General features: G+C 43.4%; 1 protein-coding gene across 3 annotated transcripts in view; it reads left to right on the top strand.

The window, feature by feature from the left end:
• Positions 1-11,921, top strand: part of LOC146008833 (cGMP-dependent protein kinase 2-like) — a 165,818-nt gene extending 153,897 nt beyond the window's left edge. For all 3 annotated transcript variants that reach the window (XM_083148590.1, XM_083148591.1, XM_083148592.1), the window contains 2 exons: positions 3,415-3,481; positions 8,928-11,921. In XM_083148590.1, the coding sequence (XP_083004716.1) occupies positions 3,415-3,481; positions 8,928-9,023 (163 nt within the window). In that variant the 3' untranslated portion in view covers positions 9,024-11,921. The remainder of the gene's footprint in view (positions 1-3,414; positions 3,482-8,927) is intronic.
• Positions 11,922-17,004: the final 5,083 nt, after the last annotated feature.

The raw sequence follows: 17,004 nt of genomic DNA, 5'->3' as shown, positions 1-17,004 counted from the left end.
CCTAATGGGATGGGTCATGTTGGAGGGTATGGTACAGTATACTGATATAGCTGTGGCAGGGCTAGAGTTTAATATGTATATGATGATTGATGTGTCACCTCGACTGTAGCTCCACTCACATTACCCACAGCTCCACCCCATCAGTCCCAGGCCCCACAATTTCTGAACGCAGCCATGAGTCCCTATAGATGTTCCCAATAGTTTGTGAGCTTGCAGCTACCTTTATGTCTGTCTGTTTTCACCCAGTTTGTTCTATCACTGTCTATAATTGTGAAGCGCAACGGAATATGATGCGCTATATAAGAAACTGTAAATAAATAAATTAGTCCCTTGCACCCATGGAAAAGTGGTCCGATCCCCCACATTCAGTTCACTTTCTAGTGAAGTGGGCAGGATGTTAGAGATGAGTCAAGGAATTGTAGTGCTGTGTGGAGGGGCTAAATGACACAAAACTGCATCACTTAACCCCTTCCCACGAATAACAGCATCCCATAAAGACGCCAGAAGCATCTCCTCTCCAGGCATTAAGACCTTAAAAGTAGGTAAGTATAGTACATCTCCCCCTAAGGCCAATGGGGAATCAGTGTAATGGTTAGCATTACTGCCTCAGAACTGAGGTCATGGGTTAGATTCCCACAATGGCCCTAACTGTGCAGAGTTTGTATATTCTCCCCATGCTTGTGTGGGTTTCCTCTGGGTACTCTGATTTCCTCCCACAATACAAAAATATACTGGCAGGTTATTTGGCTCCCAACAAAATTAACCCTAGAACGAATGTGCATGTGGCAGGGAATATAGATTGTAAACTCCACTGGGGCAGGGACTGATGTGAGTACTCAATAATTCTATGTACAGCGCTGCAGAATATGTGTGCTCTATATAAGAAACTAATAAAATAATGAATAATATCCTATAGACACAATCACTGATTGCTTGATATCTAATTACCCCCGATAATCTGGCATGTTCTACGGCTCATCTGGGATTTGTGTTGCCTGTTTCACTGAACCTGTTTTTGGGCGAAAACGGATCTTTTATTGGGAGATCCAATAGGATAAAACGATAAAACATTGTGAAAAAAGAGAAAAACAGCCTTTTTTGCTCCCGATGTTCTAACAATGGTAATAGGATACCCCCCTAAGTGTGCTGTGGCTTCATCTATCATCTTTCCAGTGATAACATGGTACCAGACTCCAGAGTGTAAGTATTGGATACACCACTGTCCAAACTCCAGAGACTCCAGAGTGTAAGTATTGGATACACCACTGTCCAAACCCAATGTTCTCTTCTATGCAGGGGCGTAACTAAAACTCTGAGAGCCCCATAGCAAAATTTTGGAAGAGGCCCCACCATTGTCACAAGAGAGGGTGTCAGGGACAGAGTGAGGGTGTAAGGGAGAGAAATGAGGAGAGACTCCCTGACTCTCCTCATTATGTAATGGAGAGGAAGAAGGAGAGATGAATTGAGAGGGTGTTAAGAAGAGGAAGGGAAGAGAGAGATAGGGGAAGTGTTTGGAAAGAGTAAGGGTGGAGAAAAGGAAAGACTAGGGCAGAGAGAGAGATAAGGATAGAGGGGAGATGGAGGGGGATTTAGAAAATGGGAGAAAAAGAGGGTCAGGGGAGTAAGAAAGAAAGTAAAGAGAGGGGTTTGGGGAGTGAAAGATAAGAGCAGGGGAGAGAAAAAGGGTGGAGGAAAGAGAACAAGAGAGAAAGAAGAGGTAGGAAAGAGAGAGCAGGAGAGAGAGGGAGGGAGTGGTGGAAAGAACAGGGGAGTTAGAGGAGGTGGGGAACAGGTTGGGGGGGGAGAGTGAGTAGAGGGGAGGCGAGGTCGTGGGAATGTGGAGAGGATGGAGATGATGGGCTTGAAAGGGTTGTGACAGGCATATTTATCCGATGCTCCCCACTCACCAGCCATCAGCGGAGCTCACCAGCCAGCAGCACTTCTTTTGAACATCGCCAGCCCCGTCTTTCCCATGCGCAGAGTCCCCAGCTAGAGGCACGGGCTCTCCCGTGCATTGCTCAACTGTGTGTGTTGCCTCCAGCTCTCCCGTTCACAGAACTTCCTGTCAGAGGCACATGCAGCCCTGGCTCTTCCTTGAGCAACATCTCCTTCCAGAAGCACTGACAGACACATGCAGCTTTGGCTTTTCTGTGTGCCGATCTACTGTGCACCAGCTCTGCTGTGTGCAGGGGATCCTGCTAGCAGCTCAGCGACTTGCCGCGCTTCTGTGCCCCAGGTCTGTAATGCTGAAAGCAGCGCATCTACTGCCCGTATACAGTATATAAAAAAAGGGGGGGAACAAAAGGGTGCAGGTGATAGCCTGCTGGGCCTTAGGGCCCCATAGCTGCATCTCCTGCACCCTCTGTAGTTACGCCACTGCTTCTATGCATTTCCGTTTCACTGAGAAAACTAGTATGTGGGGGAGAAGGAGACTACATGAATGGTGGAGGGCTCTGCACATGTGGTCCACTGAATATTAATAAGCCCATGATGATTTTAGTCACGGACGGTGTAAGTATTGTGGGGCATTACTGCCCCACAGCGCTGAGGTCATGGGTTCGATTTCCACCATGGCTCTAACTGTGCGGAGTTTGTATATTCTCCCCGTGTTTGCGTGGGTTTACTCCGGGTACTTCAGTTTTCTCCCACGTTCCAAAAATATACTGGTAGGTCAATTGGCTTCAAACATAAATTTACCCTAGAATGTCTGTGTGTGTGTGTACATGTGGTAGGGAATATAGATTGTAAGCTCCACTGGGTCAGAATATGTGTGCGCTATACAGGTTGAGTATCCGGTATCCGGACATCCCTTATCCGAATTATTCCAAAAACCGGGGTTTTTGGAATCATTCAAATTTTTTTTTATTTTTTTTTTAACCCCTAACCCTCTTTTCATACTTACCAAGTCCCCGGGCGTCCACAGCAGGCCTCCGGCATCTTCTCCAGGGTCTCCAGCGGTCCCAGGAATGCATTGCGCGAGTGTGTGCGCGCGCCGGTGACGTCACCAGTGCGCGCGCACACTCGCGCAATGCATTCCTGGGACCGCTGGACACCAGGAGAAGATGCCGGAGGCCTGCTGTGGACGCCCGGGACTGCGCGGACGCCGAGGGACCATCAGGGGACAGGTAAGTATGGCTGCAAAAAAAATATTCCAAAAACCGGAAAATTCCCCTATCCGAAATGCTCGCGGTCCCGAGCATTTCGGATAGGGGATACTCAACCTGTATAAGAAACTGTTAATAAATAAATAAATAATTATAGTGTTTGTTCTCAATAATAAAACTGAAAAATAGATTTTCAAACTCTGAAATGATTTTGAGTATGAGCAGTTGTAGTGTGTGGATGTGCATGTATAGACGTGTACCCTAGTATTACATACTCTATATAGTAATAACAATATCTTATCATTTACAGGTGGTTCCAAGGCTTTAACTGGGAAGGATTACGGAATCGCAAACTGCTATCTCCACTGAAAAGAGAGGTGGGTCCTACATTCACATCCTAATTATATAACAAAAAGGAGGAGGTTAACCTCTGAAGTGCGCTTCTCCAAATTCAGCAGCTGCTCCTCCGATATGGTTCTCCTGTTAGTGAGAGCCAGGGGTGTACAAAAATGCAAATACGGGGGGGTTATCTGAGAGCGCTAATCAGGGTACCAACTAGCCAATTTCCACATTTAGTCCATTCCACTGACACGTCAGTAATTTAAAAACACAGTTCTTCCGTCCACTTTTCAAACAAGAAGATGACTTCAAGTCAGACAAATGGGGTGACATTTATTAGAGGTCGATGTTGGGTTTTTGACTATTTTTATTGCAAAAACGGCCGTTTTCGCACTTTTTCCCGAATTCGCACAATTAATGAAATGTGAAAATCGTCAAAAAATGCGGGATTTGCCGCAAAATCGCACTTTCTGAAAGTGCGATTTTTTTTAACTCCGGAATTCGCATCCAGATGTTTTCCCCATTGAAAAATATACAATTCACATTTTTAATGAGATGCGAATTTGGAAATCGCCAAAAAAAATGGTCTAAACAGCAAAAAAAATAGACCTGATCCTGACTGGCGATTTTGTCTGAAACATGGCGATTTTGTCAGAACCATGCACAGATCATTGTGATCTGTGTATGGTTCTTTGGTAAAATATGTGTAAAAGTAAAAAAAAAAACGGCGTGGGGTCCCCCCTCCTGTACATAACCAGCCCCGGGCTCATTGAGCCGGACCTGGTTCCAAAAATACGGGGGACAAAAAGCGTAGGGGTCCCCCGTATTTCTGAAACCAGCCCCGGACTCTTGGACCGGTCCTGGTTCCAAAAATACGGGGGACAAAAAATCTGGGGGTCCCCCGTATTTTGAAACCAGCACCGGGCTCCAACAGCCCGCAGTGTCATGCCACAGCTGGGGGACACTTTTTACACAAGGTCCCCCGGCCGTACCATGAGCACCGTGGCTGGTCAGCCTTGGACGGGGTACCTGGAGGAGTGGGGACCCCCCAATAAAGGGTCCCCCCCCAGGCTTCACCCGTCCAGGGCTGAAGCCCGGGGCTGTCATCGGCGTCCCTGGCCATTGGATGCCGGCCTGATAGTGTTAAATTCACATTCCTAACATTGCTTAACACAGGAGAACTACAAGTGCCAGCAGACCTCCCCCGCATGCTGGGACTTGGAGAACCACAAGTCCCAGCATGCGGGGCATTAATGGGCCCGCTGGGACTTGTAGTCCACCTGTAAAAAGAATGTTAAAATAAAGCACACACACAGAGAAAAGTAAAACTTTATTACATACACACACACACACACACACACACCTCACTTTTACAACCACATACTCACCAATCCAGGATCCAGCGCTGGTCTCCCTTCTGCTGCAGAGCCGGCTACCCCCGCACTGACAGCAGGGACAACCGGCTTTCTCCGATGCAGCTAACATCTTCTGTCGCGTTGTCCCAGCGCAACCCAGGCTGAGAGCGTGATTGGGCGATGCGTCTCCATGGAGACGCATAGCTCAGCCCTGATTGGCTGAGCTTTGCATCTCCATGGAGACGCATAAACCGAAGACGCTCTCAGCCTCTGTTGCGCTTGGACAACGCGACAGAAGCTGTTAGCTGCATCGGAGAAAGCCGGTTCAGCCCGCTGATAGTGCGGGCTGACCGGCTCTGCTGCAGAGAGACCAGCGCTGGATCCTGGATCGGTGAGTATGTGGTTGTAAAAGTGAGGTGTGTGTGTGTGTATGTAATAAAGTTTTAGTTTTCTGTGTGTGTGCTTTATTTTAACATTCTTTTTACAGGTGGACTACAAGTCCCAGCGGGCCCATTAATGCCCCACATGCTGGGACTTGTGGTTCTCCAAGTCCCAGCATGCGGGGGAGGTCTGCTTGCACTTGTAGTTCTCCTGTGTTAAGCAATGTTAGGAATGTGAATTTAACACTATCAGGCCGGCGTCCAATGGCCAGGGACGCCGGTGACAGCCCCGGGCTTCAGCCCTGGATGGGTGAAGCCTGGGGGGGGGGACCCCTTTATTGGGGGGGTCCCAACTCCTCCAGGTACCCCATCCAAGGCTGACCAGCCACGGTGCTCATGGTACGGTCGGGGGACCTTGTGTAAAAAGTGTCCCCCGGCTGTGGCATGACACTGCGGGCTGTTGGAGCCCGGTGCTGGTTTCAAAATACGGGGGACCCCCAGATTTTTTGTCCCCCGTATTTTTGGAACCAGGACCGGTCCAAGAGTCTGGGGCTGGTTTCAGAAATACGGGGGACCCCTACGCTTTTTTTCCCCCCGTATTTTTGGAACCAGGTCGGCTCAATGAGCCCGGGGCTGGTTATGTACAGGAGGGGGGACCTCACGCCATATTTTTTTTTTAAAAAACGCACTTTTCATCCCGAAAATCACCCTCTCTCGCACATTTCATGCCGGAATACACACCTAATTAAATATGCGAATTCGCAGCAAAAATGCGATTTCAAAAAACGGCGATATAGTGCGATTTGAGCAAAAATCGCATTTTGCTAAAAACGGTAAACCCACTAAATCTCGCCCATGGTCCTTTATTCATAAAAACCCAACGCGTTTCGTCACAAGGGACTTCGTCAGGGGTATGGTAAAAACGGTAGTTGACCTCACACAAAGATTGAGTGTGGGTGAGTGTCTTCACACAATTTGTAAAAATCTAAGTGAATCAAGGATTAGGATTTGGATTTTTTTTAAATGTTTAGCAGTCGGTGTGGGTGATCATAGAAGCTCTAGGAAGCCATAGTGATTATAGCGGTTTATTCATCCCACTTGGACCATCTAATATAAGGCCCACTTGACCACAGATATCTTCAAATTGAAGCGGAGCAATTCCAGTGAATAAAACTTGTGTAGACTTGAGAGCTGCTAACAGATAAATACTTTGGAGTGTTTCCCCAGTCCAAGTATCCAATCTCCTGTGTTAGCAGACAGCATATATATATATATATATATATATATATATATATATATATATATATATATATATATATATATATATATATATATATATATATATATATATATATATATATATATATATATATATAGCAGAGGAAGTTGACAGTGGCACTCTCAGGACTTGTAAAATAATAACACTCAGACACAGAGGTCAATCAGTGACATTTCATTCTTTATTGACCGTTTTCAGGCTCCTGAGTGTTATTACTTTACAAGCCCTGAGAGTGCCACCGTCAATCTCCTCTGCTACATACAGTGCGGAAGCCTGCTGGAAGGCACCCAGGCGTTACTGGTATTTGCTACATATATAGATAGATAGATAGATAGATAGATAGATAGATAGATAGATAGATAGATAGATAGAGATATATCTTAAATCAGTTAGTGCCAGGTGCCCTCCTTAAACAAACAGATGACAATACACGGCACTAACGGACTTACTGCTTCAGGGAAACAGAACTCCCACTATAGCATCATAGCTTCAATGTTTTGAGTTTAATCATTTAGAAAACTAGTGTACATCGCACCGCACACACTGCACCCATTATAGATACGCCACTGATAGTTACTTAAATAAATAAAAAGTTTACCAAATTAGAATAATTGGTACTTATGTAGTATCTGGGCTGCCGATTTTTTGATTGTATGCCTTAAGTTAAGGCATACAATCAGATGCGATGCGATGCGATATCGCATCGCATCGCATCGCATCCGATATCGGATGCGATGACCCGATTTTTCCATAGGAATCAATGTTAAAATGATTCCTATGGAAAAATGGGTCCTTTTCATACCCCTACTATCCAAGTGGGCATGGAGTTGGATATAAACCTGTGGCGAGCGTAGCGAGCCACCGAGCCCGAAGCGTGGCGAGCGAAGCGAGCCCCGCGAGGGGACGGTATTCGTCCCCTCGCGGGGCTCGCTTCGCTCGCCACGCTTCGGGCTCGGTGGCTCGCTACGCTCGCCACAGGTTTATATCCAACTCCATGCCCACTTGGATAGTAGGGGTATGAAAAGGACCCATTTTTCCCATTGAATTCCATGTTAAAATGGACTCAGTCCATTTTAACATTGATTCCTATGGAAAAATCGGGTCATCGCATCGCATCGAATCGCATGGTCGCATGCGATGCGATGCGATCTCCCGATCCGACCCGATTTAGAAATCGGCAGCCCAGATACTACATAAGTACCGAATAATTAAATAATTCTAACTGCCATAAGGACAATTGTGACATGGTATTGCATTGCTTTGGTGAAAAAATGACACTACCCTAAATATATTGGAAATTTGTTGCCATTTCAAAATTAAGGAAACAAAATGTGATTTCCCCCTAGATCATTAATTTATTCAAAGCCTTTCTATTCACGATGTGTATTATTATTATTAGCTGAATATAGAGAACGGTACACTGTTATTTTATATCTGAGAGCCTGAGTTGAATGGAAGTCAATTTGCATGACATTAAAAGTTGTCTTGTACAATTTGTCACACCGTGCTTAGGCACCAATTGCACCTGTGCTTTATACTTACTTGGAGTGAAGAATCAGAGGCATTCATGTGTAAATTTACTTCAGTAAGGGCCTGTAGAAAATGCATCCTATTTAGAGTCACACACAGTTTGTAGATGCATCTTTTAAGAGGTGTGTGTATCGTTGTGCATCCAACACATGTGCACATGATTATGACTGCCTTATCATTGTTCCAGCAACATCTTTACCACAGGTTCACAAGTGTGGTCTTTTACCCTTTGAGCGCCAACATCTCTGTGAGAGATGAGCAAAATATCAGGTAAAAATGCCAGCATAGCTCACATTTTGTTATAAATATATTCAAATATAATATTTTTTTACACAAAATTTTTATTTCCTATATAAGGTAAACATTACAGGTTATTATGATGAATACAACTGTTTGCTTGACAATTTTTGCACATATTTTGGCAAATTTACTTGGCACTCAAAGGGTAAAGGTCAGGGGCGTTTTACGAGAGGAGGAGGCCGAGCCCCATCCTCTCTGCCAGGAGATCCTACTGCTCATGTGGGAACCTCCACTGTGCTGTGTAGTCTGAGCACTAGAGCACTCAGACTCCACTGCGCAAATAGCTGGAAAAATGACCACCGTACCATTTTTCAAGCAATTTCTGCAGCCCTCCTGCTGCTGTTGCTGGACTGTAGAGCATAAGTATTATCAAAATAAGTGCAGTGTGCACAGTGCGGGCCCCCATGGGTCTCAGAGGCCCTTGTGGACACCTCACCTATTATAGATACACCACTGGTTAGGCGCCTCAACAGTCCTGGTTTTAAGGATATCTATGCAAGAGTGAAGATGGTTAAACCAAATTGACTGAAGTACTAATGAAGCACTTGTGCTCTATCTTGGATATCCTTAAAACCAATGTCATATTTATACTCTATTGCTAATATATCTGTATGATAATTATTTATTTTCTTTTTTATAGATCAAGGGAATCACAGATCACAGCTATTTTGACAGTTTTCTCCCTGAAGCTGAAGACCCACCAGATGAACTATCAGGATGGGACAAGAACTTCTGAAAAAAATTACTTTCTTATTTTTCAGTGGGTTTCTTACACTATTTTCTGGGATTAAAGAACATTTACAGCACCGTTGCTTCAGCTACAGTATCATGTATAAGAAACTCCAAGGACCCAATTATGGAAAATATATTTTATTTTTCCAGCTCACACAATACTGGAGGAGGAAGCGTCAATAATGTACTTCTATTGAAACCTTGCCAGTAGTAGAGTAGTACACGCAGCCTCTGCTTCCCCCTTTTGAAGAGGCTGTCCCAGGATGCTTTTCAAGATGCAAATGCATCATAATAATGGCAGCCATTTTGTTAGGTGGTGTAAACCCTTTCTCAGGAGTGCTTTTCTTTGCATTTGTAGGAACAAACTGGGATAAATTAAGCAGTGCTTAATCTTTCTTTTAGTTTCTGCTTTAGCTTTATTTCCTCCGGTATTAAGAATGCCCATGACCTTTCTGAATGTATGTGAGGCATTTATACCTGTGAAAATATGAGGTTGCCTCTGCTATTTAAGTGTTTTTACATAGAGAGATCTGTGAACTAACAACGTTAAGAAGTGCAAAAATTCAGGAGATTTTGCTTCATTATCTTCTAGCAGAGGTTTTTGTGTCAGTAAATAGTTGAAATATCATGTGACTAGGACAGTTCTTGTTATTTCTGAGAGATATCAAGGCAGTGCACATAAAGTAAAGCAGACGTCAATTAATTTAGATCTGTAGACTTGTGGCCTAAGCACTGAGTGACCCATTTTTCATAATATTTCATACTGACATACTAAAGTACCTGGTCTGTTTCACTGGATGTGAAGAAATGTTTGTGAATGTGTTTTTTTATTTTAAGGGCTGAGAGATTGGGATATGGCAGTATATGATAGAATGTGGTAAACATAAAGGTTTGCTAAATGCCAGATTCTGTTCCTAAAATCATAGGCGTGTTTACTATTTCTAGAATATTTAAATGCAAAATTACATTTGTACTCGCTTTTCCTACTTATCACACAGTGTTATACTATAAATTCCTTTTTGCGTTCCAAGCTTCTGCAAGAGAATAGAAAAATAAGCTTAATTGCTAAACTACACCTATTTATCACACTGTATAGTGTCCTTATTTTTCCACCATTTAATCATACCTACCAACTTTTGGTGATACAAAGGCATGGCGGCTTCAGTAGGGATGGAGCCACGAGTGAGGTGGGCATGTTCTCTGGCTGAGGGGTGTGGCCTAGCACTACGCCCCCATTTTTGTCACTTTGGGGGCATTCCCAGTGTATTCCAGACAGCTGGTCAGCCCCCAGCTCCCTCCCCACACTGAATATATGCCGTGAGGCTAAAAGTCCAGGGATAAAGAACTCCAATTCTACATAACAATAAGCAGTAAAAGTGTTACATCACACAAAAAAGACAACATAAATGATATACATTGAGGAAGCCTACTAGCAAAATGACCAATGTGTACAGTGGGTCATTCTAGCAGCGCCATACTGGCACAGCAATACAGACAGACCAGTATCACTACTAATGGCTACATGCCAAAGTAGTTTCTTTCTCCTTTCCTTCTCCTTTTCATTTTATGTACAATAAATTAAAACTATTATAGTATTTATCCTCTGTCACCTTTATATGCCATTGCCCTAATATATCTTATTCAGGATGTTCCCCTGCATATGTATCGCTCAACTTCCACTAATATCATGTGGCAGATGGGAGGCAGCAGCATACTGACTTGCAATAAAGGGAGGCTGTCTCATCTGTACTGTTCTCTCACAGGGTAGAGGTACTCTCATCTCTACCCCATAATGGTGGCTACCAAGCACAGGCTACCTTATCCAGAAAGGCCAGGAACATTTCAGAATATCTTTTTCTTTTATATTTACCTGGTCCTCAGGTATCCCCTGGTGTCTCATGGCATCCTCTGGCGTTCCATGGAGTACCACTAAAGGGTTAAAAAAAACTGATATTCTGAAAACCTATGATTTTTGGAATATTTTGGTTTTTGGATATCCAGATAAGGGATATCCGACCTGTATACAGTACAGTACTCCTCTATGGACACAGGGAAAACAGATACCTACCATACATACATGTACTTGATCCGGTTGGATTTAACCTTTGTGGACCTGCTCCCTTACAATACTAACTAACTCTTTCCCAACCCCATTCTTAAACTGTCCATACACTACTGCAATGCATCGCAGCTGCAGCAGTGTATGGCCATTCGACCCATTTAAGCTGGCCGCCAGGAGTGGGGTCCGAGTCGGAGGTCGTACCTGCTTGCATGGAATTGCTCATTGGATCAAAAGTCAAACACATCCGATTTGGCCCGGTTTATTGACCCGATACATCGGAATCCAGTCAAATTGGCCCAAATTGGACTAGTACAGGTCTTAGCCCAGTAGTACCTGCTACTGGGCTAAGATTGCCTTGTAGAACTGTCTAATTTTGTAATCTTATTGTGTATTACCGATCAGCGTTGCGTTATTAGAGACTAAATATGCTAACCTTGACATGCCAGCTGTTGTTGAACTACAATCCCAGCATGCCCTGCATCAGTTTTAGCATGGCCAAATAGTAAAACAGCTGGAGTGCCAAGGTTAGCCATCACTGCTCTAATATATGCATTCATACCTATGGTACTTTGCAGATGTAACTTATACCAGTTTTTGAGTGTCTACTTTCCCTGATTGGAATAGCAGACACTAGTTTTTATATTTTGAAGGCCATTGTGTGACATTGCAATATATAATGACAGGACCGATTTAAGGTCAATCTTAGTATCTAACAAATAATTGTCATTTATGTTGATTGTCTTTTTGTTTGATGTAAAACTTTCTACTGTTCATTGTTTTTTAGAATTGGGGTTATTTTTCTTCACTAACAAATAAATATAAAGTTTTAAATAACTACAAGTGTGCCCCCCCCCCCCCCCCCAAATTCAAAAGTACTTTTCCTCTTCTTTTCCTGCACATTGTGTAAGTGACCTGCAGCTTGATCATGCTAACATAATACTGTATGGCATTGGTTTCCAAACTCTGTTCCCTGGGACACTTGAAAAGGCGCCAGGGGCTGGTGGCCCAGTACTAAATAAGAGTATTTATTATCCATATAAAAGTCAAAAGCAAAGCTGGTGAGTTCCAATCATAAACTATGTGGTCAAAAAGAAGCACAACCTTGCCAAATACCACATACAGCAACTTAACCTAAGGTAGAATAACAGGTATTTAGCTGAATATTTATTGCTGACTTTCTTAACAAGAAACTTTTAGCCTAGGGGTGTTGTGGATAAACAATGATACTTTAGGGCAGCGTGCTGTAAATAAGTTACTGTATCAGATTGTGACTTATATGTCATTAGTACTTGACAACACCAAAATCGCTATAACATGGGGGGGGGGGGGGGGTTATTCTGGTTCACTCCTTCTGGCAAATTCCTTCTTAGATGTACAAAACCATGTGCACTGCAGGGGGGCAGATGTAACATGTGCAGAGAGAATTAGATTTGGGTGAGTTATTTTGTTTCTGTGCAGGGTAAATACTGACTGCTTTATTTTTAAACCCCCACCTAACTCTCTCTGCCCAAGTACCATCTACCCCACCTGCAGTGCACATGATTTTGTCCATTTGAGAAGGAATTTGCCAGATGGAGTGAACCAGAATAATCCCCCATAGGTTTCAAACCTGCAATACATTTACTGAAGGAAATAAGTAAATTCTGTTAGTAGAAGAAAACAAAAATCGGCAAGAAAATACAAATAGCTTTTACAGTAAAACATTTCACATATAGCATACCTCACAACAGTCCTGATTTTCATGGGACAGTCCCATTTCTTTGGGACTGTCCTGCTGTCCCACCTGGGGCAAAAGTGTCCAGTGGAGGTGGTGGGGAGTTGCAAGGCTCCCTGTCACTCACAGAATAGATGATGAAAACAGGGAGTCGAGGCATTTTTGTGAGGCCATGCCCCCTATTGCAGAGGCCACACCCCTTTTTGGAGCACATGGCATGAGATTACCACTTTTTTTGTTTGTTTTAAATGTTAGGAGGTATGTACAGCATTCACCATATGCATCAGTATTTAGTCTGTACCACATTTTTTATACATCTTAGAATTATATATTTATATTTATTATTACCATTGTCACTACAGTACATTTTAATGTATGTCAGGAAGTCACATTTTCAAGGATTGGAATTCTTAATAGCTAACTACTGTGGACCCATTATAATAAAAAAGTTAATTATACTGTCCAATAAAGCAAAAAATTAAAAGCACACTTTCAGAATGTTTTTGATGAGACTGAGAACAAGTTACTGTAAGTTCCCCATGGTAAAAAATGTTTTGGATGGGGTTGGGAATAACCAGGTGCGGTTTGCACATGAAGAGACATCACATCTGTGAATGCATTTGCATACTTCTAATGCCCCTTACACATGGTTCAATTTGGTCTATTTTTCTATTAAATTTTGCTTATACAGATTGAGTATCCCTTATCCGATAAGATAAGGGATTTTTTCAGCTTTTTGAATAATTTTTATTTCCATATTTACCTGGTCCCCTGGTGGTGCCCCAATGGTCTTCCGGTGTCCCCCGGTGTCCACGGCGGCCTCCAAGATCCTCTTCAGCTTCATCTCCGGACCCAGGGGGTGCATTGTGTGGTTGCGCTGGTGACGCCACCAGCGCGACCACGCACTCTTGCAATGTACCCATAGTACCAGAGATGCCGATGAAAAGCACCACAGTTTTCAGAATATTTCAGTTTTTGGAATACATGAATAAGGGAGACCAGACCTGAATAACCAAAATCGAATGGAAATCGAGTAAAAATTCTATGGAAGTCGAACGCATTCGCTCCATTTTGTTCAAAAACTGTCTGTCTTTGGGGATCTGCTTTGCCTGCTGGTGGCAGGAGAAATACATTCCCCAATAAGCTGCGAGACGCTTATTGGGGAAGGCTTAGGAGTCCCCAGGTGAAGCAATTACCCACAATTAGTGAATGTGAGTAATTGCATATCCCCTATGTCTAATGTGGAAGGTGCCATTTTCTGGCTGAAAATTTAAAGAGGCGCTCACAGTCCATGTAAAGCCAGATGTGGTTTATTGGACTGTGAGAGCCATTTACAGTGAGACGTTCATCTCCAACCTTATTTACAAAGTGCAGCACTTTGTAAATAATCCTGGCAGGACACAGAGATGAAACCTCTGCACGGCTTTTATCCAAAGTGATGTCTTCTCCATTGCCCCATCCACTCACCTATCAACCAATCCAAGCTCCATTTTACAGGGTCTGCTTCTTTAACGATGTCATCAAGAAAGTAGGATTTGCCTTGGTATAAGGACTAATCCCAATTCAGATATCTGGCTTGCACACCATTACAGCAATATCGGCTTGACATTAGCAATTCCATTGTCAGGTGAGGAAAATGAGATCTGTATGAAACAGAGCATGTCATCTATTGTATTTTATTTTCTTTTTGCATCTCGCCACACTCCAATCAACTCCACGTGATGTGAATAGTGGGGATATGAACAGGTCGGGGGGACGCGCAACGCATCCCCTCGCGGGGCTCACTGAGCTCGCCATGCTTCGGGCTGGCATGGATAGTGGGGGTTTGAAAGGAGGCTCTCCCTGAAGTGGACACGGGCAGGGTTGCCGTACCCTGCCACAATAATTAATGAGACGCAGGAGCGTCTTAGACGCACCTGTGTCTCACACAGATCGAACGCCTCTCTGCCGGTGCCCGCATGATCCCCTCTCTGCTGGCGTCCGCCAGCGCAGGGGATCTGGCGGTTACCAGCGTGTGAGAGGCGCTCACTAGGCGTGCCATGGACAGAGCCGGGCTGCCGCAGAGTCACTACGCTAAGTACGCTAACTATGCAAGGCAGCCGTTGGTACCTGAAAATGTTATTCCTTTAACCACGGAAAGGAATAGGGTACAGAAAAGCAAAATAGGAAAGGATAAGAGGAACATGGGGGGGAGTCAGAGTACAAAGTATCTGAAAGTCAAAGATACAATTAGATAACACAGGTACTTAAAAATAGTAAATCTATATCAATATAAAACACAATAGTAGTACAAAAAAGCAAGATAATCAATAATAGAAAAGAGAGTCATAGATTACAATGGCATATACTCAATTGGTTTCAAGTAATAGATTAGCTCCATTTCTGGAAGTTGAATACTCATGCCAGCTAAACCATTTAGCCAATGGGTACTTCGTCTTGAGGGAAAAAGGCAGACCCATGGTTTCCATCTGATAAGCATAGTGGGCTTTTCAAATGATTTTAGTGAGGAATGGAGGGGAGGGGTTTTTCCAGTTCTGTGCCAAAGCAACTCTTGTAGCAATAAGGATGTGGCCTAGCATGTAACAGTCTGTATTAGATAGGTTTCTTGGATAAATATGTAGCAATGCTAATGAGGGTGACATCGGAATAAAGACTTGGAGAACCGTAGACAATAAAGCAAAAACACTCTTCCAGAGCTGGTGGATTTAAGGACAGGACCAGAATATATGCAAAATATCACCTGTCTCTGCACAATTTCTCCAGCAAAGCTTGGATATGTTTGGCCAAATCTTGTGAAATTTAACGAGGGTAAAATAAAGGCCATGCTAATATTTAATGTGCATTTATATGGGGTTACTGCACTTAGACATAGTATGAGATAAAACATAGATTCCCATAGTTTCTGGTTAAATGAGCAATGTAAATCAGATTCCCATTTCAATTGTGAAGGTGATTTAGATTCCTCTGCAGTACCATGCGCCACAATATACCAAAATCTGATAGAGCTCCTGAAATTACCAGACAAAACCTTAGTCAAAATATTGGAGGGTGGTAGGAGTAGCGGACCAAAAGTCCATATGGTGCTTGCTATCCAATGGACAATACAACTATATGAGAATAACTCCATAGAGGGAAGATTATATTGAATCTGTAATGAGATAAATGGGGGGATCGTTATGCCATTCACAAGGTCCATAATAGTATCTATGCCATAGGACCTCCAGCTAGCCAGATTTAAATCGGGAATGATATTGGAGAGAGCCTGTAGAGAGAGCATTCGAGTGGGGAGAGAAATTGTCTTTCAGAATATTAAGAGCTCATCCCAAGCTTTGAGTGAATCTAAAACAGCGCGAGGGGTGTTGTGTGGCAAGGGTGTCTGTTGGGCTGGAGTCCATAATAGATCTGTGAGTGAGATACAAGAGTACATCTGTTTCTCCAAACCTACCCAATGTTTTGTACCCAAAGACAAAGACCAATCACTTATCTGAGCCACTAGGCATGCAAGTTGATACTTTTTCAGATCCGGAACTTCCAAGCCACCAAAGTTCCTTGGTCTAATCATGCGAGTGTTATCTATTCTAGGGGTTTCTTTTTCCAAATATATTGAAATATCACTGAGTGTATGTGGCTAATAAGATTCTGGGGAACTAAGTAAGGTATTGAACGGAAGAGATACAGAAGGATTGACATTTTAAAAGCAGCCAGTCTACCCAACCACGAGATCTCCAAACCCAACCACCTCTTCAGTAGCGTTTCTATCTGGGACATGAGTGGATTGTACAGTAGTTGATTTCTGCAGTCTTAGGTAGGGAGTTTGAGATGTAAATGCCAAGGTATAGGATAGACTCTGTCTTCCAATCATATCTATAAAGTCGTTTAAAATGTTACAATTTAAGATTATCATCTTATTTGCTATTCCAGTGTGGATGTATCGAAAACAATCACATGTGACATCACCTTTGCAATATTTGTTGGTACTTTGTTAGTTTCATGGCGGCAGCGTCTTAGTCGCAGCAGCATCTGTGTCCACTTGCGGGGCTCACTTAGCTTGCCCACGCTACAGGCTCGGTGGCTCGCTACACTAGGCTCGCTTCACTACGCTATCTAAAATCAACTCCATGCCAACGTGGATAGTGGGGGTATGAACTATTCGCATTGGCATGGACTTTGTTTTAGAAAGTTTGCTGAGCGCCGATCCCGGATGTAGCG

Source organism: Crinia signifera, chromosome 6, assembly GCF_055691185.1.
Source record: "Crinia signifera chromosome 6, ASM5569118v1, whole genome shotgun sequence".
Lineage (NCBI taxonomy): Eukaryota > Metazoa > Chordata > Amphibia > Anura > Myobatrachidae > Crinia > Crinia signifera.
The sequence above is the reverse complement of the archived record's forward strand: the minus strand, read 5'-3'. Positions and strand labels throughout refer to the sequence as shown.